Source organism: Pseudonaja textilis, chromosome 1 (genome assembly GCF_049901715.1).
Source record: "Pseudonaja textilis isolate UNSWEBS1 chromosome 1, rPseTex1.2, whole genome shotgun sequence".
Classification (NCBI taxonomy): domain Eukaryota; kingdom Metazoa; phylum Chordata; class Lepidosauria; order Squamata; family Elapidae; genus Pseudonaja; species Pseudonaja textilis.
This window is the reverse complement of record NC_141990.1, coordinates 62,656,579-62,682,919: the sequence shown is the minus strand read 5'-3', so window position 1 is coordinate 62,682,919 and position 26,341 is coordinate 62,656,579. Positions and strand designations below refer to the sequence as shown.

At 39.1% G+C, this 26,341-nt stretch overlaps 1 protein-coding gene across 5 annotated transcripts in view; it reads right to left on the bottom strand.

The window, feature by feature from the left end:
* Window positions 1-3,102: 3,102 nt before the first annotated feature.
* Window positions 3,103-26,341, bottom strand: part of RMDN2 (regulator of microtubule dynamics 2) — a 30,512-nt gene continuing 7,273 nt past the window's right edge. For all 5 annotated transcript variants that reach the window (XM_087936009.1, XM_087936014.1, XM_087936034.1 and 2 more), the window contains 8 exons: window positions 24,510-24,612; window positions 23,676-23,736; window positions 17,284-17,359; window positions 16,530-16,607; window positions 10,451-10,549; window positions 8,103-8,156; window positions 7,901-7,981; window positions 3,103-4,094 (listed from right to left, as the gene is read on the bottom strand). In XM_087936009.1, the coding sequence (XP_087792135.1) occupies window positions 4,041-4,094; window positions 7,901-7,981; window positions 8,103-8,156; window positions 10,451-10,549; window positions 16,530-16,607; window positions 17,284-17,359; window positions 23,676-23,736; window positions 24,510-24,612 (606 nt within the window). In that variant the 3' untranslated portion in view covers window positions 3,103-4,040. The remainder of the gene's footprint in view (window positions 4,095-7,900; window positions 7,982-8,102; window positions 8,157-10,450; window positions 10,550-16,529; window positions 16,608-17,283; window positions 17,360-23,675; window positions 23,737-24,509; window positions 24,613-26,341) is intronic.

Sequence of the window (26,341 nt, the reverse complement as noted above, 5' to 3'; positions counted from 1 at the left end):
TCTGACCAGTTCTGAAGAACCGATAGCGGAAATTTTGAGTAGTTCAGAGAACCAGCAAATACCACCTCTGATTGGAGATTTTACAATATCCTTCCCCTGCCATGCCCACCAAGCTACGCCCACAGAACCGGTAATAAAAAAAATTGAATCCCACCACTGGAGTACTATTGAAAATTTCCAAAACTGAAGTATTAGCTCCCATAGCTCCCATATTGATTACAGGAGTCTCCATCCTTGGCAACTTTAAGACTTGTGGATTTTGTGGCTTTGCTAGCTGAGGAATTCTGGAAGTTGAAGTCCACAAGTCTTAAAGTTGCCAAGGTTGGAGACCCCTGAATTAGGACTAGAAGAGACTGAAACCTTTTCAATGTGAAATTGTCTCAACAATATAAGTCACTCATTGTAATGCCGCCCTGTCCAAATGCTGAGGCCTTTAACTCTTCCCTGGGATTCACTTCTGCCACTGATTTTCTGAACTGGGCTATGACATAATTACAGTGAAGTCTTTTTGGGTGGGCCTCAGTTCTCTTTGATCCTTTTTGAATGGTAAGTTCCAGCGGTACTGATTAACAAGCAGGAGATTAGAAGGGAGGAACAACAGTAAATTCTGGAACATGGAGGGAGCATCAGAGAGGAAAACAAGCATTTGTTCGTTTTGATTATTCTCTTGGGAGGACAGATGGTTTTATTATGAAGATCAAAAAATTACAGAAAATATCCTTGAAGCAATTCAGTAACTTGGCCAATTCTTGCTTTCTGCTGGGTTATAGATGGGCAGAGTGATATCTGCGCCCCTCTCCACTGAAAAGAATTTGAGACAAATTCTTAGCTCCATAGAAAGATAGGGTACACTCGACACTATATGAGTTTGACCCTATAGCTAAACCATGTCTTCCACAACTACTACTACTACTATTTCCCAGTTGAAGGACAAATACTTGGGGTTGTAGCCAGCTAAAGGACTGTAAATTTTTAATAGCAATGGTCTTAATATCTCAATGCAAAATATATGTGCATCAGTTACAGATGTAGGGTGAATGAAGAGTGAAGGTGCTTATATTGTTCTTGTGTAATGGCAACACAATCTACTGCATATTTTGATCTTAGAATTCTAGTTTTTGATTATCTAACTTTATAAATTGCCCAGAGACTGGCAAAAATAAAAAAAAATTCTATCCCTGTAAAATTAAATAATCATCCACACTCTAATGGTAGTTTCTGAGTGCATCTTGCCAAGCTGAGAATTGTTGCATTAATATATGTGTTTGTATAACTGACACGGCAGATTGCTTTTGTGTCATGTCTTTGCCAAGGGTTCATTAAAAGCACAAAATTCAGGATTAATGCAGCCTGCTTTGCATCAAGTGTAAATATTGCAAGTTATAAGCTTCAGTTCCTTTTATTGTCTCTTTTTTCTACACGCAGCTAATTATACTCAATGTTTATAAGTTTCTGAATATTCAGGTCTTCCACAGGGAGATCGTTCTGTCTCTTTCTCTCTCTTCCCCACCCTCTTCTTGTTGGAGACATGGAGAAAGAAGAGCTGGACTTTACTACAAAGAGAAAATTGGACTGAAATGAAGTTCCTCAATATTTAATCTAGCAAGGTGGAAACATTGCTATGACACAGATATAGATTACTACAACAAATGGAGTTAAGTCATGGAGGAGAACTGAGGCAAAGCTTGGGTCTTCAGGTCACACTTTGACCAACCTCTACCATGCTGCTTTATCTTCTATCCAATTTAAGAACATCTGATGTCAGGAGCTGGCCTCTGATGATGAAAATGAATTAAGAGATTGGAACCCATACTCCTTAGAGCCCTGTCTCTTGGATTTTGCATTTGAAAACATTCTAAATTTATATAAAACGTGTTAGGACCAATAATTCAGCAGCAACACCCTAACTTTGCCATCTCTGGGAATATTTTTTAGCACAGGTAGACATTAGAACATAGTGGGATAATCCAGATGGCCATTTTGCCATGCTTTCCTCTTACCCTGAAGCCAGAATGAATCACATTAACATCATTACGTAATACCATGTCCTTAATGGAGTTCTGATTTTTTTTCTAAAGTGCTGTTGACTTATCAATCTAACAACCACTTAGCTGTCAGAAAGCTTTCTCTCTTGCCCGATGTCATGCAACCTCTTCCCTCTGCAGTACTGGATCGTAAATACTAAAAAGTACCATTGTCTGAAAGTACCATTGTGATTTTGGAGAGGTAAAAACTACAAAACATATTATTCTTTGTTGGTCTTTTTATAGAGACAACTGAACTAGATTCATACTACCTCTGATTAATAGAACATGCTGGTCACTCAGGTTCAGTCTATGCCCAGATCTATGTTCATATCTTTTGTTATAGCATATGTAGCCAGGCTTTCTGCAGCATCACAGAAGATCACACAGAACTTGATGGACCAATTTTCCAATGCATTCTATGCAACTATAATTCAATTAAATTTTAGATCACTTTGTTATGTAACTTTCGATGTTATCACATTTACTATAATTTTAGTGGTTGCATTATAATTTGATATAAGCTGTATCACGGACCTCACTCATATGTATTAGGATGTTTTACAAATGTATTTTAATTCTGTCTTAAACTTTATTTCTATGTGGATGATCTCAGTGTAGGGCAGCAAGGATGTGGGAACAACACATTCTAACAGACTTCCAACGAAGTAAATAGGTAATGTTTAAAACTTTACACAAGTGATATTCAGGAATTAGATTTTCCTGGGAATTTTTTTTCTCCTTGGCCATGGACTCTTCCATTTCACAGTTGAATGGTCTGTCTGTCTATTTGGCCACAACATCATGGAGTAAAATCACTTACGCCTGTCTCACAAGTTTAAGGTTACATTTTGGCTTGCCGTTTTGAGCTTGGATGTGAATGGCAGTTGGTTTGGCAAAAAAGATGGAGGAGAGTCAGCTGTTTTCTGCTTCAGGGGGCTCAAATAATATTGACAGCCTGTACTTTGAAATGTGTGCTAGTCAGAACCCAGAGGCAGAGAGATAATCTCCAAGGAGAAATATTAGCCAGATGAAGGAAATGCCAAAATATTTGGGTGCCCAGAAATGTCAACATATGACAAATTCACCATGTCTTTATTTTTTTTTCAACTTAAGATTCAAAGACCAAGTTATATCCACAAAGTATACTTTTCCCACAAAATTGATATTTTTCAAGAGAAAAAAAACACATAATATAACATCTTCCATGTCTCTTCAGCAGAAAAACTCAGTTACATACATCTGCATTCAGGCATAAAACCAACTAGCTAATCCTTCTCAGCAAAATTATGCCCATCGTTCAGTAACTACAAATATATCCATTGCCAGCAGTGGATTTCACATTTGGAGAGTCCCAACAAGTTAAAATTGGTATTTTAAATGCTAAATTCATTGTCTCTATGCATTAAAAAAAATGAGAAAAAAGAAAAGATGGTTGATTTCCCTGGGTTAAATTCATTGGTACCATTAAGAATCCTGAATTGCAACCTGCTTGTTGGAGATAAATGTTATGAAAATAAAAGGAATGCGGTAAGCACTGTTCTTCTGCTAATGTTGCAAAAATAAAGCCATATCCCGAGTGAATTGCTTTTTCTTCACCTTAGAGAAGGGTACTGCCAGACGAAAAGGACAGATGGTTTCACTTTTTTTCTGCAGTTTTTTCACACAAAACAGCAGCCCCATAAAATGGTTCACATGGCCTCAGAAAACCCACCGTAATGGGGTTGCATGGACAGAATGTAAGACTGTCCTGTTGAAATGATAACATTGCACGTAAGTCTCTTATTATTGCAGGCCCTGAAGTAACTTGTACAAAAATTGTAGGCTTAGAAAAGTCAGTCCGCTCATTTGTCATTGAACCACCATAATTAAAAATTAAAATTCCTCCCCATCCCCTCAAATCCTAACTCCAAAATGGACTGAAATCCCTCTGAATTCATCAGAATGTTTCTTCCAGAATAGGGACTTGAGTCTTCTGCCTTTTTTCATAGAACCCAAATGGTGTTCGTGTCATCGTCAAAGCTTCAAGGATGGAAGTAAAGTTTCTAAAACTTTCTCAGCTTCTTGATCCTAAAAAGGAAAACAAAAAAGAATTAAGCTTATGTAATTATGCCTTAAGAACCACCCAAGCCAGCACCAATTTCTGCATCAAAACAAGAGATTATGTTCAGTGTTAATAGTGCAGAAGGGATTACTGGTTCATTCTTCTTCCAATTGCAGTACAAAAACAAAGTAGGAGAAAGGAGAGAAGACACTACTTTTATACTATACTTTTCCTTTTCCCTTTCCAATTTCCTTCTAAAGAAGTGTAATGAAGTGTTATCTACAACTCTAATGGCTTATAATTAAGGGTTTTCATCTTCCAACAGCCACCTTTGGAGGTATTTCAGTGAACCCAACATTCCTAAGGCTTGAAGTTTCTAATTTGAATTTTCTCCCTCTCCTTTGTTGCTGTTAAACACAGATACTCAAGAGGGACCTCCGCTTTGTTGGTTTTACAGCTGCTCTGTACCTCTGAGTGTTTTGTTGTTCTTGAACTTCAAGTTCAGCTCCCACAAATCTGGGTGGCCCTTGGAAATGAAATTGTATTAAGTGATTCATCTCTAAGCAAAACTTATTTGCACGAAGTCATTTTCTATCTGGTTTAGATTCCATAACTATCACCACAAATTTGCTCATAGTGTAGTGGAAAACAAAGACATTCGTATAAGATAATTTATCTATACAGCTAGTCCTCATTTAATGGCAGCATCGTTTAGTGACCCTTCACAGTTACGGCCAAACTAGTCATTTTGTGATCAATATTTGAATTTACAACCTTTGCAGGTCTGTATCTCAAATGATCTGAGTAACACTCAAGGGACTTGTGGCTCAGTAACTAAGACACTGAGCTTGTCAATCAGAAAGGTTGACAGTTCGAATTCCTAGCACCGCGTAACTGAGTGAGATCCTGTTACTTGTCGCAGCTTCTGCCAACCTAGCAGTTTGAAAGAATGTAAAAATGCACGTAGAAAAATAGGGACCACTTTGGTGGGAAGGTAAATAGCGTTCTATGCGCTTAGTCATGCCAGCCACATGACCACGGAGACATCTTCAGACAGCGTTGACTCTTTGGCTTTGTAACAGAGATAAGCACCTCCCTCTAGAGCCAGAAACGACTAGCACATATGTTCGAGGGGAACCTTTTCCTTTAACTCAAAGGAAAACTGAAGATTTTATCTTCCTAGGCTCAAAAATACATAGAGTTGGTGAGGATAGCCATGCAAAAAAGAGGCATCTGCATTCCAGGGGAAAGTCAATGACAGATTTTGACAAAATATAGAGATCACACTATGTAGCCAGTCCTCAACTTATGACCAAAATAGAGCCCAAAATTTCTGTTGCCAAGTGAAACATTTGTTAAAATGACCTTTGCCCCATTTTGTGACCTTTCTGGCCATCGTTGTTAAGTGAATCACTGGAGTTGTTAAGTTAGTCACACAGTTGTAAAGTGGAATCTGGCTTCCCCGTTGACTTTGCTTGTCATAAAAGGTGATCACATGACCCCAGGACACTTCAACCGTTGAAATATGAGCCAGTTGCCAAGCTTCTGAATTTTGATCACATGACCATGGGAATGCTGAAATGGTCATAAGTGTGAAAAATGATCTGAGTCAGTTTTTTCAGTGCCGTTGTAACTTTGAGCAGTCGCTAAATGAACTGTTGTAAGTTGAGGACTACTTGCAAATGTTATGACAATAAAAATATGAATTATCAAGGCTATGGTTTTCCCAATGGAAACATACAATGATGAAAGTTAGACCATCAGAACTAAGACAAATTGGTACCCTTGAATGCTGCAGAATATTGTGAAAACACCTCTGCCTGCAAGTAGAACAAATCATCAATATAAAAACTAATTGAAGAAAATTCTCCTCATTGGAAACATTAATAATAAAGGAAAAGCTTAAGTATTTCAGATGCATAATCTGAAGGCAAAATTATTTGAGAAGATTTTTATATATTTGGAAAAATGAAAGGCAAATGAAAAAGATGACAAAAGGCAGGAACTATCATGTGTGGTAGACTTGTGGGAAAGCTAAGAAATTTTTTAAAATGATATTGCAAAAAAATCCAGAACTCTTTTTAATGGGACTTATGGGCAATGAATTAGAAAAATATCCATGGTGGACTGATTTTGTATATGGGTCACTACAGCAAAATTATTTGATGTATAATAATGCAAGAAGAACAAAATCTTCACAGTTGAAAAATGGGTTATGAAAATGTCAGAATTCACAGAAATGGCAACATTGACCTGTCTGGTCAGGGGGAAAAATGCATTTTTTTTGTCTGGAAAAAGTCTGGAAACATTTGTTACTGAAAGAAGAAAGAAAGGACACAATGACTTATGAGATTGAAGGTTAAGAAAGATATAAATTAAGTAAGAGGCTAAGGGATTTATATAATATCTAAGAGAGAGGAAGGACTATAAAATTGTAACTATTTGTTGAAAGGCCAAAAGTTGTATTTCTTAACTTTAGGGTTTTGGTCCCTTCTATTTCATTTCTTTCCTTTTTTTTCTTTTGATCTGTCTTTTACTTTACGATTTTTTTAAAAAAATAAATATAAATAAAAGGAAAAGAGCTGACAAAAAACAAGGGAGTCAGATACTATCACTTGTGACACAAGCATGAACTTACAATAACTTTTTTTTTAAAACCAGAAACTAATCCTGGCAAAATAAGGGTCAGAAGTGACTGAACTGAATGAACAACAAATTTAACGAATGTAACAAACAACAAAAGCCCCACTTATAAACATAAGTATTTATGTACAAGCATAAGAAGGTCTCTCTTTGCTGCAAATGTCAGAAATGTCAATATTGGGATTTATCTGTCCTTTGGAAAGGATCAGAGAACTTGGCACTGTACTCACTAGAATTAAGTAGAAGAATAACGTGTTGTCACTGCTCAGAAAAAGGTAGTTTTCTTCAAGTTGAGTTTAACTCCTAATGACTTCACAGAGGAAGCCAAGTAGTCTTCTTGGCAACAAGATGGACATCGGTTGTCACTGCTGACTTCTGAAATACATTTTCTCAGTCTAATTTATTATGCTGGGATCCTGAGGCCCAAGTATTGCCATTTCCCAAGGATAGTTGAACACTAAGCATTATTTATATTGGAGGGCAATATTAAAAGCTTCATGTCTTCAAATGTAAGCTGGATAGATAGTTGCAAGTAGACAATAAAACTAGCTAAGCAATAATGTATCAGTGCTGGAAAGGAATTTATAGTATTCATTCATTCCCAATCTCTGTCTTCACTACACAAAACTTATACTGCATATATTGCCTAGTTAAAAAGTGCTAGATAACTAAATCACAATGAGATATAATTTCTATGATTCCTTATCCCCCTATTTTTAAAGTCATTTTAAAGCATGATGAATCAGTAGGCTTAATAAGGTTAAGTAGCCATTTTCTCCTGAAGAGTAATTTCTAAATCAGACAGTAATAATTACAAAATTAGACCACAGCAGTCAAAGTCACCAGCTGCACTGCAAATTGTCCAGTTCATAATCAAATTAGACATTAGCCCCGTGATCGTATCATCTAGTTAAGTATAATTTCATAATATAGGATTTTACACATTTTCAACATTGCAATCACGGACGTCAGAAGTTCTTTCATGTTCTTATGCCTTATTTTGCAAGACTTTGAACACATAACTTCTTTTCGTTTCTAGATCTTCCTCTATAATGTTAAAGAACTCAGTTTGCCAAGAATTTCTTCTCTGCATCTTGACTGAAATTAATCAGAGCTGCTGAATCCAGACAACATCTTCTGACATCAACAGATAGTGTAGAAAGTAAAAATATACAACTCTCAGACTTACCTCTTTGGTGACCGGCAGAATGGACAATGCTCTTTCACAGCAACTCAGAGCATTGCTCCTCTGGCCCAGATCTTTGTAGCACTTAGACAGAAAGAAGCACAAGGGAAAAAATTACAACAGGCGTTTAGTGACCAGAAATTTGTTTTGCATTCAAAATCAAACATAAGAAAAGAAAGTTGAGAAAGACCGCAATGCCCCATACCTTTGCCAAATACACATAGTTGCATTTAGAATATCTGGGATGTATTTCTTCAGCCTGAGTATAAAGACAAAAAGATAGAAAGATGAGAATGCCATAGCAATACCAGGCATATTTCCATTTAACAATTGCTTTGATGCCCCAAACCTTCAAAATATTTTGTACTGCTCGTATGTTTTCACAATGCCAATATCCATTTCACATTGACAGGAAGCTAGTACTGTGCTCTCATTCCAATTGTTATTTTGCTGTCTCTGTTTTTGCAGGGAACAATATTAAAAGGTATTGATAAAAGCCATTGCTTGGTCCAAGGGGGATGTTTTGGCATTATGTAGCTGCAGGGAAGGAAGAGAGCCAAGTGGTGGCATTCAACCGACTCAGTGGTGGTATTCGACCGGTTCTACCTGGTTCTGGAGAGCTGGTAGTGGCAATGAGCAGCGGAGACAGAACCAGTTCTCTCCTCTGCTCTGTGTTTGGCCCACCTTCCCGCCTGGGCTCCCAAGCTCACTTTTATGGCCAGAATTCAAAGCACAGCTGCTTTGCACGTCACAGAATAGCGCCGAGTGGCCGCTGCTGCAGCGACCAGCATCATGTAGGCTTGCAGGAGGTGAGTTAGAATGCCTCTGCGCCTGTGCAAATGCCTCTGCATCTGTGCAAAGTGATCATTTTGTGTGTGTGCATGCAAAGTGTGCGCATGCCCGCCACGCCCACCAAACCGTTGGCAACTTTATTTGAATACCACCACTGTGAGGACTGTAGAAAAGGAATTCCCATCAGTGAGAATTAACTTGCTCCCAAGCTTTAGAGGAGTTGCTATGTTGAAAATCAACAGAATTTGGGTGATTCATGATGCCCCACAGAAGTCAATAAGCTTAGCTACTCAGCAGGGCAAAGGATCATAGAGGTATGGCACCAATCCAGAATTGATGCCAAAGCCTCAGGTGCCAATGGTCTAGCACAGTGGTGGCTATCCTTTTTGGGTTCCTGTGCCAAAAATTGTGTGTGCTTGCACCTGTGCACTCATGTGCCATCACTCAGAAGGCAATGCATGCACGCCCCCTGGGCATATGTGCACAATCCCCCCAGCTCCCCCCAGCCCCCTTACCTGCACTGCACCTTACAGCTGCTTTTTGGCCTCCCAGAGGCTTGAAAAAAAGCCTCTGCAGGCTTTGCAGGCCAAATAATAGGCCCATTTTGTCACTTCCGGTATTACAGGAAGTGATGAAACGGGCCTATTCTACCTGCAAGCCTCAGGGAGTCCGAAAAAGGCCTCAAACCAGCTGAAAATCAACTGTGAGGCACGCGCATCACAGTAAGTTTGCCTGTGGCTTGGGTACCTGCACAAATGGCTCTGCGTGCCACCTCTGTCAGCATATCTATGATACAATTCTTACAAAGCAAATAAATCTTCCCAAAACTTAGCTAGTAAGAGTAAGGTTGCAGATACCCATAGTTTGTGTGGTTCATACAAGATTGAGGCCAGCAACACACAAAAGATGCACCTGGGGCAAGCAAAAACTAGACATTTCAGTAATGTAAGCACCATATAGCCTCCACAAGTTTGAGACTTCTGTTGCTATTAGCCACAGGTCACCTCTATTGATTTACTGAACTATTACGACCAATTCAGTGAGCAGAAACAGGCTTAATATTTGCTTGGTTTCTACCAACTGTTGAAATAGTACACAAAGGATCACCTTGTAGACTGGTAGGAGGAAGGATCCCAGAGACCAGACAGAAATCGTTTAGCAAGGGCTATTCTACTCCCATGATCTTCATACTCTTTCTTATCAAAGTCATTCAATAGAGGCTGCTGGACTATTTGTACAGTATATCACTTTCAGGAAGGGATCCGAGGATGGGAAACTGTCTGAAATCTAGACGATCCATTATTTCTACTTCTTAACTAGCACTAAGGATTAAAGTGAGGACACCCCCCCCCCCTCCAATGAAGTAACAAAGAGAAAAGTGGGGAGGGAAGCAGAGGAGAAGAAGAGAAGGGGATGAAAGCTCTAATCTCTTTAAGGCATTTGTGCTAAGCAGCAATTATTAAATTGCTCAGACAAACTTCCTGTGTTTAACTTGTCAGAGATGACAACAGGAGCTATTCCCACAGGAAATGCTCATAAACAACTCTACGGATGAAGTATAAAGGCTGAATATTTAATTGCAAAAAAAAAGAGCAACACAGCAGATCCTGAAATTCAGCTTAGGTGAACAGGAGCGGTCACTCTTCTAAAGACATCATCTGAAAAAAATCTTTTGATGAGCTCCTGAGAACAATTTGTTGAACAAATTTCTTGAAGGCCAGCCTGTTGGCAGCCAGAGAGAAGAGGGAATATTTTATCTACCTTCAGGAAATTCTGCAAAGCCTCGTGTATTGTCGAAGTTGGCGGAGTCCCAAAAAGAGCAGCAGCTACTTTTTTCTCAATCCAAGACAACTGAGCGACCTTTGGAAACCCCAACAGGAAGAAGGGAAAGGTGGAAAAAAAATCATTTAGTGTGTTTTTTTGCGTATTAAGTGTCATGATAAAATATCTCTAAGGGTCCTATACCAGTGGTGGCTAACCTTTTTCGGCTCCCATGCCAGCACCTAGAAGGCAATGTGCGCTGGCCCCCCGATGCCCCCTGCATATGCACATGACCCCCCCCGCGCCCTCTGCACATGCACGCGCATCTCCTGCGCCCCTGCCAGATACCAACAATCAGCTGTTGGGCATGCAGGACATGCATGCACAGTGGGGGGTCTTCCAGGCAACTTCTGGCACACGTGCCATAGGTTTGTCATCACGGTCCTATATACTGTTCATTTTTTTTTCTACTTCCAACCGACAGAAAAGCATTCTGCCCATTTTTTAAATTATTGCACTGCTGTGTTTTCTTTATGGTCAAAATGGGCCACAGGGGCTGAACTAAAAAAATTTTATGGTTGCATGTAGTGTAGGAGAGTTTAAACCCTTGGACTACCAACTTATTCATATATTACTATGTTTTGCCTTTGGGATTTTGGACTAAGGTAAGGAAGGACCCAAAAACTTCTCAGAACAAGGCTGGTTGCATCCTCATCTACTAAGAAGAATAGGCTGTATCATGAATACACATTTTATGTAGTTATTGGAATGATTTGCAAAAGGATGGAAACTATGCCAAACACAGAGAGCCCTTTCTTACAACCCCTTTGTAAGAAAAGTGTGATCAAACTCACTACTGAAAGGGTTCATTTTTTAACAGACTTTTACTCTTTCTATATATAGTCCTTGCCTTATGACCACAACTGGAGCTGGAACTTTCATCCCTGGGCGATGCAGTCATTAACTGAATCGTGCCCAATTTTACCATCTTTTTTGCCACTGGTTGTTAAACAAATCATAAAGTTGTTAAGCGAATCCAGCTTTCCCAATTGACCTTGCCTATTGGAAGTCCCCCGGGAAGGTTACAAATCATGTGAGCCCAGAACGTTGCAAGCACTGTAAATAGATGCTGATTGCCAAAAGTCCTTATCGTGGTCACAAGAAGATTGCAATGGTCATAAGTGCAAGCACTAGTCGTTTTCAGTGTTGTTTTAACTTTGAAAGGTTCTTAAATGAATGGTTGTAAGTAGAGGACTACCTATGTACTCTTCTAAGTCCTTTTGGGGCTTATTCTTATATCCAGCCAACCACGGCACAAATATGCCTTGTTAGCAGATTTCTGAAAGTAGATCCTCTTGATATTGCTTTCAATTCAGGCCCAGCTTATTATAGGCAGCTTAAAGTATGTTCCAATATTGAAATATTGGTTTTTCTGTTCTTCCAACACACATATTGCTGTATAATCTGTGATGGCTGGTTGATTATGTTGGTGATGATGTCCTTAAAAGGTTGGCATAAGCCTTAGTAAGACCACACCTAGAATACTGCATCCAGTTTTGGTCACACTATAAAAAGATGTTGAGACTCTAGAAAAAGTGGAGAGAAGAGAAGAGCAATCAGGATGATTAGGGGACTGGAGGCTAAAACATATGAAGAACGGTTACAGAACTGGGCATGGCTAGTCTAGTGAAGAGAAGGACCAGGGGACACATGAAAGCAGTCTTCCAATACTTAGGGGCTGCCACAGAGAAGAAAGGGTCAAGCTATTTTCCAAAGCACCTGAAGGCCAGATGAGGAATAATGGATGGAAACTGATCAAGGAGAGATTCAACCTAGAAATAAGGAGAAATTTTCTGACAGTAAGAACAATCAAGCAATGGAACAACTTGCCTTCACAAGTTGTGGGTTCCAAGTTTCAGCACTGGAAGCTTTCAAGTTTCATTACTGGAAGCTTTCAAAAAGAGACCGGACTTTCATCTGTCAGAAATGGTGTAGGGTCTCCTGCTTGGGAGGGTTGGACTAGATGACCTACAAGGTCCCTTCCAACTCTGTTAATCTGTTAAATACTTGCCTCTTTCTTTAGGCTGCAGTGGGAATGTTCCTGCCCTCAAGTTGCTGGGCACACCTTCTATACCTATTCTGACTTAGGCTGCCAAAGAGATCAAAACTCCTAGCTTCCGCCAATGCAATTGGCCTGCAGAAGCATTATGCAGTAGGCATAGTCCTTATAAACACAAGCTTAGCACTGAAGAGTGCTTAGATCTGTTTTTAAACATATTTAGCCATCTTTTGAAAAAGAAGTCTTTTATAAACCAATAACTGTGGTCTTTAAAAAAAAGACTAGTGTCCTGGTTGATTTAAATGGGCAAAGAGAGTTCTCACAAATGAAGGCAAATTTGTTCATTCGTTCAGAGAGAGTTCTGCCAGCTGTTTACTACTGTTTGTTACAAATGAGTGCATTTCTGCTGTTTTGAATGACTAGGCATTTTTACATGATTGCCCTTTTTAATGATTGTGGTGTGTGTGTGTGTGTGTGTGTGTGTTGTTCTGCCTATTCCGGTGCAATTTTCTGTACTTTATGGGCTACTCTTCAGTGGTGGGATTCAAAATTTTGTACTACTGGTTCTGTGGGCGTGGCTTGGTGGGCATGGCAGGGGAAGGATACTGTAAAACAGGGGTGTTCAATCTTGGCAACTTTAAGACTTGTGGACTTCAACTCCCAGAGCAAAGCTGGCTGAGGAATTCTGGGAGTTGAAGTCCACAAGTCTTAAAGTTGCCAAGGTTGGACACCCCTGCTGTAAAATCTCCATTCCTTCCTCAACCCACTAACCTGCTTTCCAGCTCTGTTCTCCCATGCAGGGCAACAAAAGAAGACCCAGCCGATCAGCTGGGACTCGGGAGCCAGTCAGAGGTGGCTTTTGCCAGTTCTCTGAACTACTCAAAATTTCCGCTACCGGTTCTCCAGAACTTGTCAGAACCTGCTGAATACCACCTCTGCTACTCTTGCTGATGTTATCCTGATTTGGGATATAGGAGAGCTACAGTGAAGTTGTCAAGGATTTTGCCTGTTTCATCTTTCAGCCTCAAAGAGGAGGCCTGTGGCACAGGCTAAATCTGACCTGACCATTTCCTGCCAACACTGACATTTCCTTGAACCACTTTATTTCCCTTTACTCCATCCCTCATAAAGCCTTAACAAATGAATAGAATGAGAAGGGCCACTCTTGATTCTCTTTGCAATTTCCTTGTAATGCCATTTCTTTGACCTGTCAGGGTATTTCGGAATGCCATGTCCACCACTCTTCTGGAAGACTTACCTAAAATAGTCTGGGTAACAGACTACACATAGAAGGGCAGAGAAAGAAACAGATATGACTTCTTCACACTTCACCCATCATGCTTGTGACCTATCGGCGTCTCTTATCTTCATTTTGGACACGGCTAGAGGGCTCTTCCAGAAGAATAGTAAACATAAGCAGCCTGGTTTATTTCTATACTATGGGGAACCTCAATGAAAGCAATCTGTAATTGAAGCAACTTGAAAGTGGGTAAAAAATTTCATTCCAGGCACCAGTCATGGTACTCCAGGCAGGCTTCACCTCACATAAAAAACATGCTGGGTTGAAGGGTAAATGCAACTCAGAGATCCGCCAATTGCTACATGTGAGCTGCAATGAGCTGTTTAACTGTTTAACTGTGAGCTGTTTAACTGACATTAAAACTCTTAGGGCAGCATCAGACTCTGACCTTGCCACGGAAGAGGAATGGGGCTTCAGGCATCATGGCCATGCAATTGATGTTGGTATACTTGCTGCCAATTGAAGGATAGGATAATAGCATGTCAATGTAGCTGTGAGGAAGAATTCTTGGAAGAACTCAAAGTTCAGAGAACTTTGAACAACACCATTAAGGTCATTCCATCCAGCTGAAGCATATACGGATTGTTGGAAAAGTAAAACAAAGAGAAATACTCTTTCTATAATAAACTAGAAACCATTCAAATTTTTAGGTATGTATTGCCATGCATGAATGCACACACACTCAGAATACCACAAATTGATGGCTCCCAAACAAGTTTCATCTGTGATACTGAAGCACACAGGCTTCTAGATTTTCCATGTGGAATCTGAAATCGGCTTCTAAGACTTGTAGCTGAATTGCAAAATAAAGGAACTGTCTGGGGCAATATACATTTTCTTGCAAAACTTAATAAGAACTGACATAGAGGATTTCAGTTTCACATTTTGGTTTGGATGGGAGTTTGGTCTATATTGCTTAATAATCCTTCTTTCCCCAGAGGTCCTGTTTCCCTTGACTCTAGTGTATGCTAAAAATAAAATTAAAAGAAATATTATTATAACTGTAATTTTAAAAGGTCATATTATAAGAGTTGGAAGGGGCCATGTAGAGTTGTAGACCATTAAGTTCAACCTCCGATGAAGGACTCAAAATTGAAATATTTCAGACAGATGGCTCTCCGGCCTTCATGTCAAATACTGTATATCCGACCAAGTGGACTCATCACTCATGTAGGTAATTGGCTTTGCTGCTAACTGATGTTATTGTTGAGATTTTTCTTCCTAAAGCTCAGCTGAAATCTACCTTCTTGTAATTGAAACCCTTTATTCTATGACTCGCACCACAGAACATGAGATGACATCCTTTTATACGAAGTACTATCAAGCTCCCCTCTCAACCTTCTCAAGGCTAAACATGCCACCTTAGAAATCATAGAATCATAGGGCTCAAAAGGATCTTGGAGGTCTTCTAGACTTACTTCCTGTTTATGTCATTCTGGACAAATGGTTGTCCTTTTTTTTTCTTGAAAACTTGCAGTGATGGTGCACCCATATCTTCAGGAAAACAAGCTGTTCCACTGCTTAATTGTTCTCATTGTCAAGAAATTCCTCCTTAGTTTCAGGTTGAATCTCTTTCTGATAAGCTTCCACTCACTTCTTCTCCTGCTCACAAGCTTTGAAGACTAGCTTGACCTCTTTTTTTTCTGTGACAGCCCCTCAAGTATCAGAAGACAAGCTATCATGTCACCCTAATCCTTCTCTTCAATAGGCTAGGAGATAGACATACCTAGTTCCCTTAACGATTCTTCATATGGTTTAATTTCCAGATCCCTTATCATCCCTTTGTTGCTCTTCTCTGCACTATTTCTAGAGTCTTAGCATCATTTTTGTTCATAGTGACCAGAATTGGACACAGTATCCCAATAAATGTGAGTAATTGAAAATACATATATAAACTATCGAGTATTTTCTGTTTATGAAAAAGAGTAGGTTGCCATTATTAATAGTTTTATTATATGAATGGTGATGTCCAAATTATCAGCTTGGATTCTATTCTAGGAGGCTAACAACCATTAAACAGAAGGAGGGAAAAAAGTAAAAGCAAGTATATGTAGTAGCTAAAGTTAGACACTTATCCTCTACCTTAGGGCTACAGTTTCTCCATCAGATCTTAGAATAGAATAGGAATAGAATAGAATAACAGAGTTGGAAGGGACCTTTGGAGGTCTTCTAGTCCAACCTCCTGCTTAGGCAGGAAACCCTATACCATTTCAGACAAATGGCTGTCTGATCTCTTCTGAAAAGCTTCCAGTGTTGGAGCATTCACAACCTCTGGAGGCAAGTTGTTCCACTGATTAATTGTTCTAACTGTCAGGAAATTTCTCTTTAATTCTAGGTTGCTTCTCTCCTTGATTGGTTTCCACCCATTGCTTCTTATCCTGCCTTCAGGTGCTTTGGAAAACAGTTTGACCCCTGAGATTTTGGAACACTGGTGTCATGTCCCCGCAAGTCCTTTTTTTCATCAGACTGGACATACCCAGTTCCAGCGACTGTTCTTTATATGTATTATAGGAAGAGGCTGTTGTGAAGTTACCCTGGACATAAACCCTTTAGGGCTTTAAAGTGCATCTCTCATACCAGCCTGAGGTATAGTTTTAATCGTCCCAAATTGTATAAAATTGCTCAGCTGCCCTCCCCCCCTTTTTTTTGCCCCTTTCAAAAAAAAAAATCTTCATGAACTTCTGACGAGTAAATACTTAAAAGGATCACAGGATACTTACTTCATAATACCACCTTCCAGTTAGATAATATAAAAGGGGATCTTGTGGTTTAAGGGCAATTGCTTGGTCAAGATGTTCCTGTAAGAAAGAAGATCATAAGAAAGATCTGTCCTTCCTGTTTTCAGCTGTTTTGCCACAATACATTTAGGCATCTTGTTTGCTTACGTATTCCATAAATATTAAGAGTTCATCGAGGCTGTGCATTAAAAATGCCTAATAACCACCAAAGAATACATGTAGACAGAAATGATAAAAGTGGAATGCATTTCAGGAATCCTCTCTTAATCAGCTGAACTCAGGATTAAGACGGGGCTGATTTTAAGAGAACAGCGTTTTCAATCTGTTGTGAGCAGAGGCACCCTCAGAAGTTGGAATCCACATGGAATCAGGAGCAAATGAATGTTTCTAAAGTAAACATATCGAACCACATACTCTGGGCCTCCAGGTTAGCAGGGCCTCATGCTGTTCCTTTCGCATTTAGGCTAGGAGGAGGATGAAAATATTGTGGCTAATCCAAAAGGCCCACTTTTAAATTCTTTTCAGCTTGAAAACTAGCTTAAGTTATGTGGAAGATTACACACACACACACACACACACACACACACACACACAAGCGTTCATCAACGTAACTCTGACAGTAAACTGTGCCTCCCAGGCAGAGTTAATTTTACTTTAAACATAATCTTCAGTACCGTCAGGGTGAACTTAGTTAATAACAGTAGCAAGCAGTTTAAGAAAGCTACCCAAAACATACCTTAAAAAGATAGCCATTCCTGATTTTGTTTTGTATAGTTTCAAACTGAGACATATAGCCACACATCATTGCAAACCTGAAAAGGAAGTGACAAAAAAAAAGAGGGGAAAAGTGGGGAAATTATTAGACTTTTATGATCATTACAATACAGTTATCTTTGCTTAGCCACTCCCTCATTTAATGGCCATTCGCAATTATGATGGAGATGAAAAAATAATGACTAATCCTCGCATTTAAGACATTCACTTTACAGGTCTGTAAAGCAAAGGAAAGCTGAAGTAAAACTGTAAGCATAGTCATGGTTTCACTTGGTAACTATTTCACTTAATGATCAAGTTGACAGTCTCAATTGTGGTCACTAAACAAAGACTACCTATAACATCAGCCTGTTACTTTCAGTAGATAAGTACTGTATTTATAAGGAAGGGAGCCATCTTAGAAGAGGCATTCTTTCTCTTATCATGTATTACCCAATCTCTTCTAAGATGGCTCCTGATTTGTACAAACATCAACAAAAAGACTATATATTTGTTTTATTTATTTGTTGTTCTGGAAAAATAATTACTGTAAACGATCCTAAACCATTTTTCAGTAAAGAAAGTTCCATTAGAGCTACTGGAATTAAGCCTTGGGCGCTGTGGTGCTTAGGTGGATTGCTTTAACTTTTTAAAACTGCAAAGGGTGAAGCAACAAGAATTTATTTAACTAGACAACAGCCCCATTTTTATTGTGTGCCTTTAGTTGCCAACTCAGCTTCAATATGCATCTGCTAGCTCAAAATCAGTTTTGTGTTAACAAATTTCCCAAGTGTAGTTTTCAGTGATTCAAACTTTATGTTTTCAATCTCGATTCAGATCATCCATAAAGAGTAGGATGGTTTTAAATGAGTTCCAATTTCAGCTATTAAGTATTCACACTCTTGTGCCTTGCTCTCCAAGCAGCAATTACACACTGCAGCAATGGAATGGAAATATATTTTTCCAAACTTGTGGATACAATTACTGTCTTCTCTGAACTAATACCCATCAAATGTATAAAGCCACATGCTGAATCTGTATTGCTATCCAGGTGAAGAATGCCGGCTGGGGAAAGAAATGGAACAATGCATTACTTTATAGTCCTGTCGCCTTAACCCAATCTATTTCCTTTACAAGACAAATTCAGGATTTTCAGGATATTCTTCTATCCAAACAGATGAGATCCTCTCACTGTATCACAGCTTAAAAAGAAGCCAGACTTTATATTCCTAGCAAAGACAGTTAAAGAATTTCAAGTATTCAGGAGAAACAAGGTTACTAAAACTTGATTTCTCATATGTTGCAGAATGGCAACACCACTTTCTCTCCAGTTCCGTTTGGCTCATTAGGTGCTAATCAGATAAACTCAGCATACCATAGCTAAACGGATTACAGCTAGAAAAGAAAACAATGAAATACAAATAAGCTAATCCTGAAGTTTCACAGAATCTCCAAGTCTGTGCGTGACAAGAGAAGAAAAGTGCTGGGTTAAACCAGTTAAGGGCTATATTTCTGTATGTGAGGGCTTTTCTGGATGAATAAGAAAGCTGCTTATTTTCTCTTAGTGGAAAAGTCACACGAACAATAATCTGCGGTCTATATTTACTGACTTCTACGAGAGAAAAGCTGTAGTGTCAGACAGGATTGCAATTTTATGTTCATAAGGTTCACTGTTACACCATAGCTGTTTTGGGATATGCTGCATCATTATTTTGAAAACCACGATCAGAATCAGTGTAAATGTGACTTCTGCCGAAGGTATCTGAAATGAGCAGTTTGAGTGACTTCCTCAGAGTTCTGGCAAGCAGTTTTTTTTTTTAATATAAAAATGTGTCAGTGATTTGATGATGGTCTTAGAAAGTAATTTAAAGACAGACCCTGATGAAGCATGTCCCAAGGAAGTCTGAAACAGAACTTCAACTCCACAAACCATAAACTGGCAAGTTTAACAGATATTTTTAAAGTTTAAGTTCTTCTTATCCTCTTCTTCTTATCTTAAATAATTGACCACCTCTACTCTAAAAAGCCGAATTTCTAAATTTTTACAGAACAGCAATCCCTTTCCAATAGATCGAAAACAATCTGGAATCTCTCTTGCCCAGAATATGTACGTGAAACTAGCTGGCATTAATCCCTTGCTTAAAAATATGGGAAATCGAGAACAGACTTTATAAAACAAAACAACAGAAAACGATAGTACATTTTTACCTCATATTCAGCTTCCAAAAGATGAGAGACAAGCTCTTTTTTTTTTTAACAAAAGCAGGAAAAGTGAACGCTATGGCTCATAAGGACAATATAATTGCAACTTTTATTTCTTTGTGAATGCCATCCATTGCCATGTCTGTCTCTCAGCAATGATAGGGATTTGACAATAGCTATCATATACATTCCTGTCCCTTATTCACGTATCAAAACTATATACAGTACTAGAAATCGATATTGCAGGACAATTTTCATTTTGAAGAAAAGTATTTTAAAAGGATGTAGAAAGGTCTTTGGGATGAATCAAGCTTTAGACAAGAACCCCATTATGATTTAGAGTATTTTCAAATCAACCAACCAATATTCAGTTGACATAGCAGTAATCCAGGCTGGCTTTAGAGTTAGACCACTCCACAAAGGCTGGGTGATGCTAATGACTTTCCTTCACTGCTACATTGGAGGTCTCCTCCAATCTTTTCAGAATGGCATGCAGGTAGTCCTTGACTTACAACAGTTCACTTAGTGTCCATTCGAAGTGACAGCGGCACTAAAGAAAGTGACACGACCATTTTTCACACTTGTGAACATTGCAGCATCCCCATGGTCAGGTGCTTTACATTCAGTTGCTTAATGAATGACTCCTATTTATGACGGTTGCAGGGTCCCGGTGGTCACATGATTCCCTTTTGTGACCTTCTGACAAGCAAAGTCAACGGGGAAGCAAGATTCACTTCACAACCGTGTTACTAATTTAACAGCTGCAGTGATTCACTTAACAAATGCGGCAAGAAAAATCGTAAAATGGGGCAAAACTCACTTAATAATTTTCTCACCTAACAACATAAATTTGGGGCCACTAAGCATTTCATCTCAGATTTTCCCACAGCCCATGACAACTTCAGGATATGACACCATGTTTGGCAATATTTTCACCAGATTCCGCCACCCAGGGAGAATCTGCTGAGGTGATCTCTTCTTAAAAGAGGTTTCTGACTCTGTCATCTTTTAGGAAGTAAGTTTAAAATGGTATTATTCTGGTAAGCTTTTGGTTCTTAGTTTTGTATGGACAACCATCATAGCTGACTTTCATTACTGTACTTCTTTATTTACTGCATTCCCAGAACCTACATGGATTGGGGCAGCATGTAAATATTATTACATAAATGAAACTATTTAGCAAAGCATACTGTGACAAACAAGAAGGAAACAATAAATTACAAATGGGAATCATGTCTTAGTATCCTCAGAGTAGGTCCATTGAATATAGGATCTAGGAATCCTAGTGGACAACCACTTAAAAATGAGTCAGCAGGGTGCTGCAGTCACCAAAAATGCAACACAACAGTAGGCTGCATTAATAGGGAGCTAGAACCAAGATCACAAAAAGTGTTTAATATAAACCATAACCATTTTGTAATACCTTGGTAAGACCACACTTGGAATACTGCACCTAGTTTTGGTCACCAAGATATAAAAAAGATGTTGAGACTCTAAAAAGAGCACAGAGAAGAACAACAAAGATTTTTAGGGCAGTGGTCAGATTCAAATTTTTTTACTACCGGTTCTGTGGGCATGGCATGGCTTGGTGGGCGTGGCAGGGGAAGGATACTGCAAAATGTCCCTTCCTACTCCAATCCAGGGGAAGGATACTGTAAAATCCCCATTTCCTCCCCACACCTGGGGGAAAGTTACTGTAAAATCCCCATCCCCTCCCCACCCAACTAACCTGCTTTCCAGCTCCATTCTGTGCAGGGCAACAAAAGAAGACCCAGGTGATCAGCTGGGACTTGGAAGGCAGAGAATAGATGGGGGCAGGGCCAGTCAGAGGTGGCATTTGCCGGTTCTCCAAACTATTCAAAATTTCCGCTACCGGTTCTCCAGAACTGGTCAGAACCTGCTGAATACCACCTCTGAATTAGGGGACTGGAGACTAAAAAACATATGGAGAACAGTTACAGGAATTGGGTATGTCTAGTCTAGTGAAAAGAAGGACTTGGGGTGACATGTGTTTCAATATTTGAGGGGCTACTACAAGGAAGAGGCAGTCAACCTGTTGAATGCACCTGAATGCAAGACAAGAAGCAATGGATGGAAACTAATCAAGGGGAGAACGTAGAACTAAGGAGGAATTTCTTGACAGTAAAATCAATTAATCAGTGGAAGCCCCTTAAATTCTTAAGTGAAAATAAATACTTATCCAAAAGTTTACATAAAGCAGATTTTCAGCCACTTTGTCTAAACAGAAATCCAGACACTTAGAGCAATATGCCTATAAAATCTTAGTAAGACCTAGGACAGCCAATTGTCTAGAATGTGCAGGGGCTCCTGAGCAGAGACTTGGACTATTTGACCTCCAAGGTCCCTACCAACCCTATTATTACTATTCCTATTGCAATATTAGCTTTTATTGAGAGCAAACCCAATGCAGCTCACAAAATATGGATAAGACTTCCTTGGGGAGCTCCATTGATCTTTGGGTTCTTCCATTTTACATAGTGGAGGTTCTTTATGCTTTTAAACATTTCAATTGCACTTAGAGAAAGGAAAATATTTGTCCTAGGAAGAAGATAGGAGAGATAGAATAGGATAGGATAGAAAAAAAATCTGTTAATGGGAATAGGAAAACAAACAGATGTCCAAAGTTGACCACATTATGGGAAGAAGAAGTGATAAAAGTATCTGCCACCATTTTTTTCATTTGAATAGCTGAATGAATCCTACTTTACTTCATTACCATACATTGGCTAAAAAGGGGAGAAAATACATTTATAAGAGGCAGAAAAATGAGCAAAATTATTCAGTTCTTCAGAACTGAAGAAGCTTCTTGGATGAGAAGCAAAACATTTTCAAGGAAAAAAAAATAAGAAAGGACAGATACCTTTGAGAAAAGCACTTTGGGACAATTAGGACCTGGGTGATTGAGAACCTCCACAAATATCTCAAAATGGATCTTTTTAAAGAGATGAGTCAAGCTTCACGTTGTTTAATGCCCTTTGCATTAAACGCTGAGACTAAATTCATTTTCCCAGGCAGTATTTGGAGAGCTCCAGGCAAGAAAAGCTGAGATGTTTTTTACCAAATGTAATACTGAGGATGTCACAGTTATTTTTCCTATAATATTGTAAATGTAAAACAAGAGAGAGAGAAATCCAACACAAATGATAAAAGTGGTTCAGAATATGAGTAAAATATGAACTAAAGCCTTAAAACAGCAAAGCTGTTTGTCTCATTGAAATCTCAGAAGAGAAGCCTTCTTTAAGAAAATCTACAGCCTTGGTGAATTATAAAATAATTCAGTAACTTCGAAAGATTCTCAATGAAGAGTGAGAATTTATCATAGTTAGGAAATTAGAAAAATAGGGAATCCAATGGCTCCATCTAATGGCCAAGGTTTAAAAAAGCAATAATTATAGAGATGTTCAGAAGACAATAGTATCTGAACTATCTTATATTAATGTGGATGTTCAAACTGATTAGGATTTCAATGGGAATCCACTTGGGAAAAGCAGGGCTGATGGCTAGACTGGAAATATCCTAGAAGAGTGTTTCTCAACTGTGGCAATTTTAAGATATGTGAACTTCAACACCTAGGGCTGAAGTTCACACATCTTAAAAAGCTGCCATAGTTGAGAAACGCTATCCAACAAGGTGGCATTGGTGAGCTGCTTTCATTTTGCAAGAATACAATAAAAACTTGTCATAGATTCACCACGAATCAAACTCAACTCAAAGGAAGCAGTATTTTCCCTTGTTTGGGAAAGATTCCTATCAATAATCCCCAATGGTAGCTGGCAATCTGGTAGTGCAAAAAATGATGAGCCAGACTGACTAATCATAAAAGAGATGTAGACCTGCTATATCTAGGATAACTTTCCCAACTCAACTATATGAAGATGTCAAGAACCGAACCTGTGAATACAGGTAATCCTCAACTTTCAACCATTTGTTTAGTGTCTGTTCGAAGTTACAGTACTGAAAAGAAGTGACTTAAGGGTATTTTTCACACTTACTGCTGCTTAGCAACAGAAATTTTGGGCTTAATTGTGGTTGTAAGTTGAGGATTCTCTGTATGCACTTATTAAAACTATTTGTCTGTTTTAGACATTTCACGATTAAAAGTTGTAGAAATGGGATCAAAGATCTGGTAAAATCTCCACTATTCCAACTTACCACTGATGACTCTCAGCACTTGATGGATCCAAGTGAATTGCATTCTCTCCCACAAGTTTTCCTGAAAAAGGTGCATTTTACAGATTTTAGCAATATGCATAAAGCATATTATATCAGGCTCTATTCACTCAACAATAAATGCAACTATATATTGATGGTGACCTTAAATTGAGAATTTATCTTATTTGGCTACAGATTAATTAAGCAGGACACACATCTAGGATAAAACCAATGTGGTGTAGAGATTAAGATACTGGACTAGGCAGGGGACATCCAGATCCAAGCCACAGCTGTTGAAGGTTATGTAAAGCTACTATCTCTCAGCCTAGCCTTGTTCCCAAGGCTGCTTTTAGGATAAAGTTGGAAAAGGCACGTTGCCTTCAATTCTCAGAGGAAAGATGTACTATATGTCTAATAAATAAACAAACCTATTCGGCTTTGCAATTAATATTTTGAAAACTACAATGCATGTTTTGGTAGAAAATTAAAAAGAACCGGAATCAGAATAAACCTTGAAGCCTTTCCCCTAGTATTTTCTGTGTATTCAAAACTGAATTGGCGCAGGGAAGCTCCTTCTCTTAAATTCCACTAATGTACTTGCTCGGCTAAATATTCTCACCATCTTTCTTGGTGTGAGGCTGCCCTGGTACAAGCAAAGAAAAGTAATGAGGGAATCAGATTAGTTCCCAGCAGGATTGTTACTTAAATTATTTCTCTGATTCGGCTGGCTAAATGACCCACGTCTTACTTTTAGCAGAAGCAATAATAAAACAGCATTCCCGATATATTTCTAGTTTGAACAAATCTGCATTAAAATCTATTTGAACAGCCAACCTTCAGCAGCATAATTCTTTTTCTCCTCAGCATCTGTAGTTAAGTCAAACATGTCTCCATAAGCTCGGACAAGTCTCCAAAGAAAGCCAGGATGGTTTCGATACTGCTTGCAAACAAAAGAGGTGCATTAGATTGGCTTTATTGACTTTATTTTGACATATTTAAAATGCATGTTCCCCCAATCCTCACATGCCTTTCTGTAAATGATTACCTCATTACGTCTTGTATTTTAAATTCACTGGCTTCATGTATTATTGTACTGTGCTTTATTTATTTACTACCCTTTTGAAGCTGCCTGACTCCAACCAATAAGGGGTTGCTCACAGAATGAAGAACAACTTAAAACAATGAAATACAATAAATTAGGCCAAAACAAATTTGCAATCCAGACAACCTATAAAAAAGCAGGGGGAATCCCATCCATCCTAGGCCAAGGTCCGGGACAGGGGTCTTCAAACTTGGCAACTTTAAGACTTGTGGACTTCAACTCTCAGAATTCCTCCTCCAGTCATGTTAGCTCAGGGATTCTGGGAATTGAAGTCCACAAGTCTTAAACTTGCCAAGTTTGGAGATCCCTGGTCTGGGAGAACAGCAGGTTTTCAAGGCTTCCTGGATACCATTAGAGCGAGAGCCATATGGATTTCTTGGGGGGCCTAATTTGAGAGGAAAGGTGTCATTGAAGACATTGTACCCTTCTTGGGTCCCAAAAGATGACACTGTTTAATTGCAGAGACTCAGACTGCACTTATTCCACCAGATCAGTAACTCCAAATAAATGACCCTGTCCCACAAAAAAAACTTTTTCCAGGGTTTTCTCTTGCAGCCAAGAACAGAATCTAGAATTCAATACCTACATGTTTAAAAGTCTCTGCAGGATTTTTTGCTGTATGGCCTGCAAGATTTCTGTAGATAGTGACACGGAAGCAGGAAAGTATTTTTCCCTTTCTGCAAACTGAACTAATATAACTAATTTTGACCCTTCAAATGAGTTCGTCCAACCACTGAAATTCATTCATTCATTTATTCAGTTCAGGGGACTCTAACATTTGTTGAAAACATGTTATGTGGTTTTGTACAAACCAGTTGCCATGGTGGATACATTTAACAACAGCCATTGGCAAAATGCAAACCAACACCTTCCCTATGCATTAAAGACTCCTTTATCATTTGAGCCAACTTTTGTCTTCCTTTCCTATGCAAGGGGGCTGCCTCTGAAGAAAGCATCACTTGTATTTCCTTAAAAGGACCACAGGCATCATACATGACGCAGTGCTGGCTCCCTCCCACTACCTTCATTTTAGCATAAACAAGAGAAGTTCCTAGCAACCTTGCTTTGTATCCTTGGTTTTTGTACTCAATTCCATTTGTATTCTGGAAATGAAAGGGGAAGTGCTTGTTTGCTGCTATAACCATCCATGATTGGAAACTAACCAAGGAGACAAGCAACCTAGAACTAAGGAGAAATTTTCTAATGGTGAGAGCAATGGGATAGCTTGCGTTCAGAAGTTGTGGGTGCTCCATTACTGAAGGCTTTCAGAAGGAGACTGGATAACCATTTGTCTGAAATGATATAAGGTCTCTTGTTCAAGCAGGGGGTTGGATTAGAACAGTGGCCCGCAACCTTTTTTGAACCAGGGACCGGTTTCATGATTAATTATTCTTCCACGGACCGGTACCTGAGTAACGCGAGACTCCACCGCCATCAGGATGGCTCTTCGTTCGAAGCTGCCCCCCCTTCGACAAAACTAAGACGCGAGCACCCAAACGCCGCTTTCCAACTGAAAACCTGAAAGCACTTTCCAAACGAAAACCCGGAAGCAACCGAAAACCCG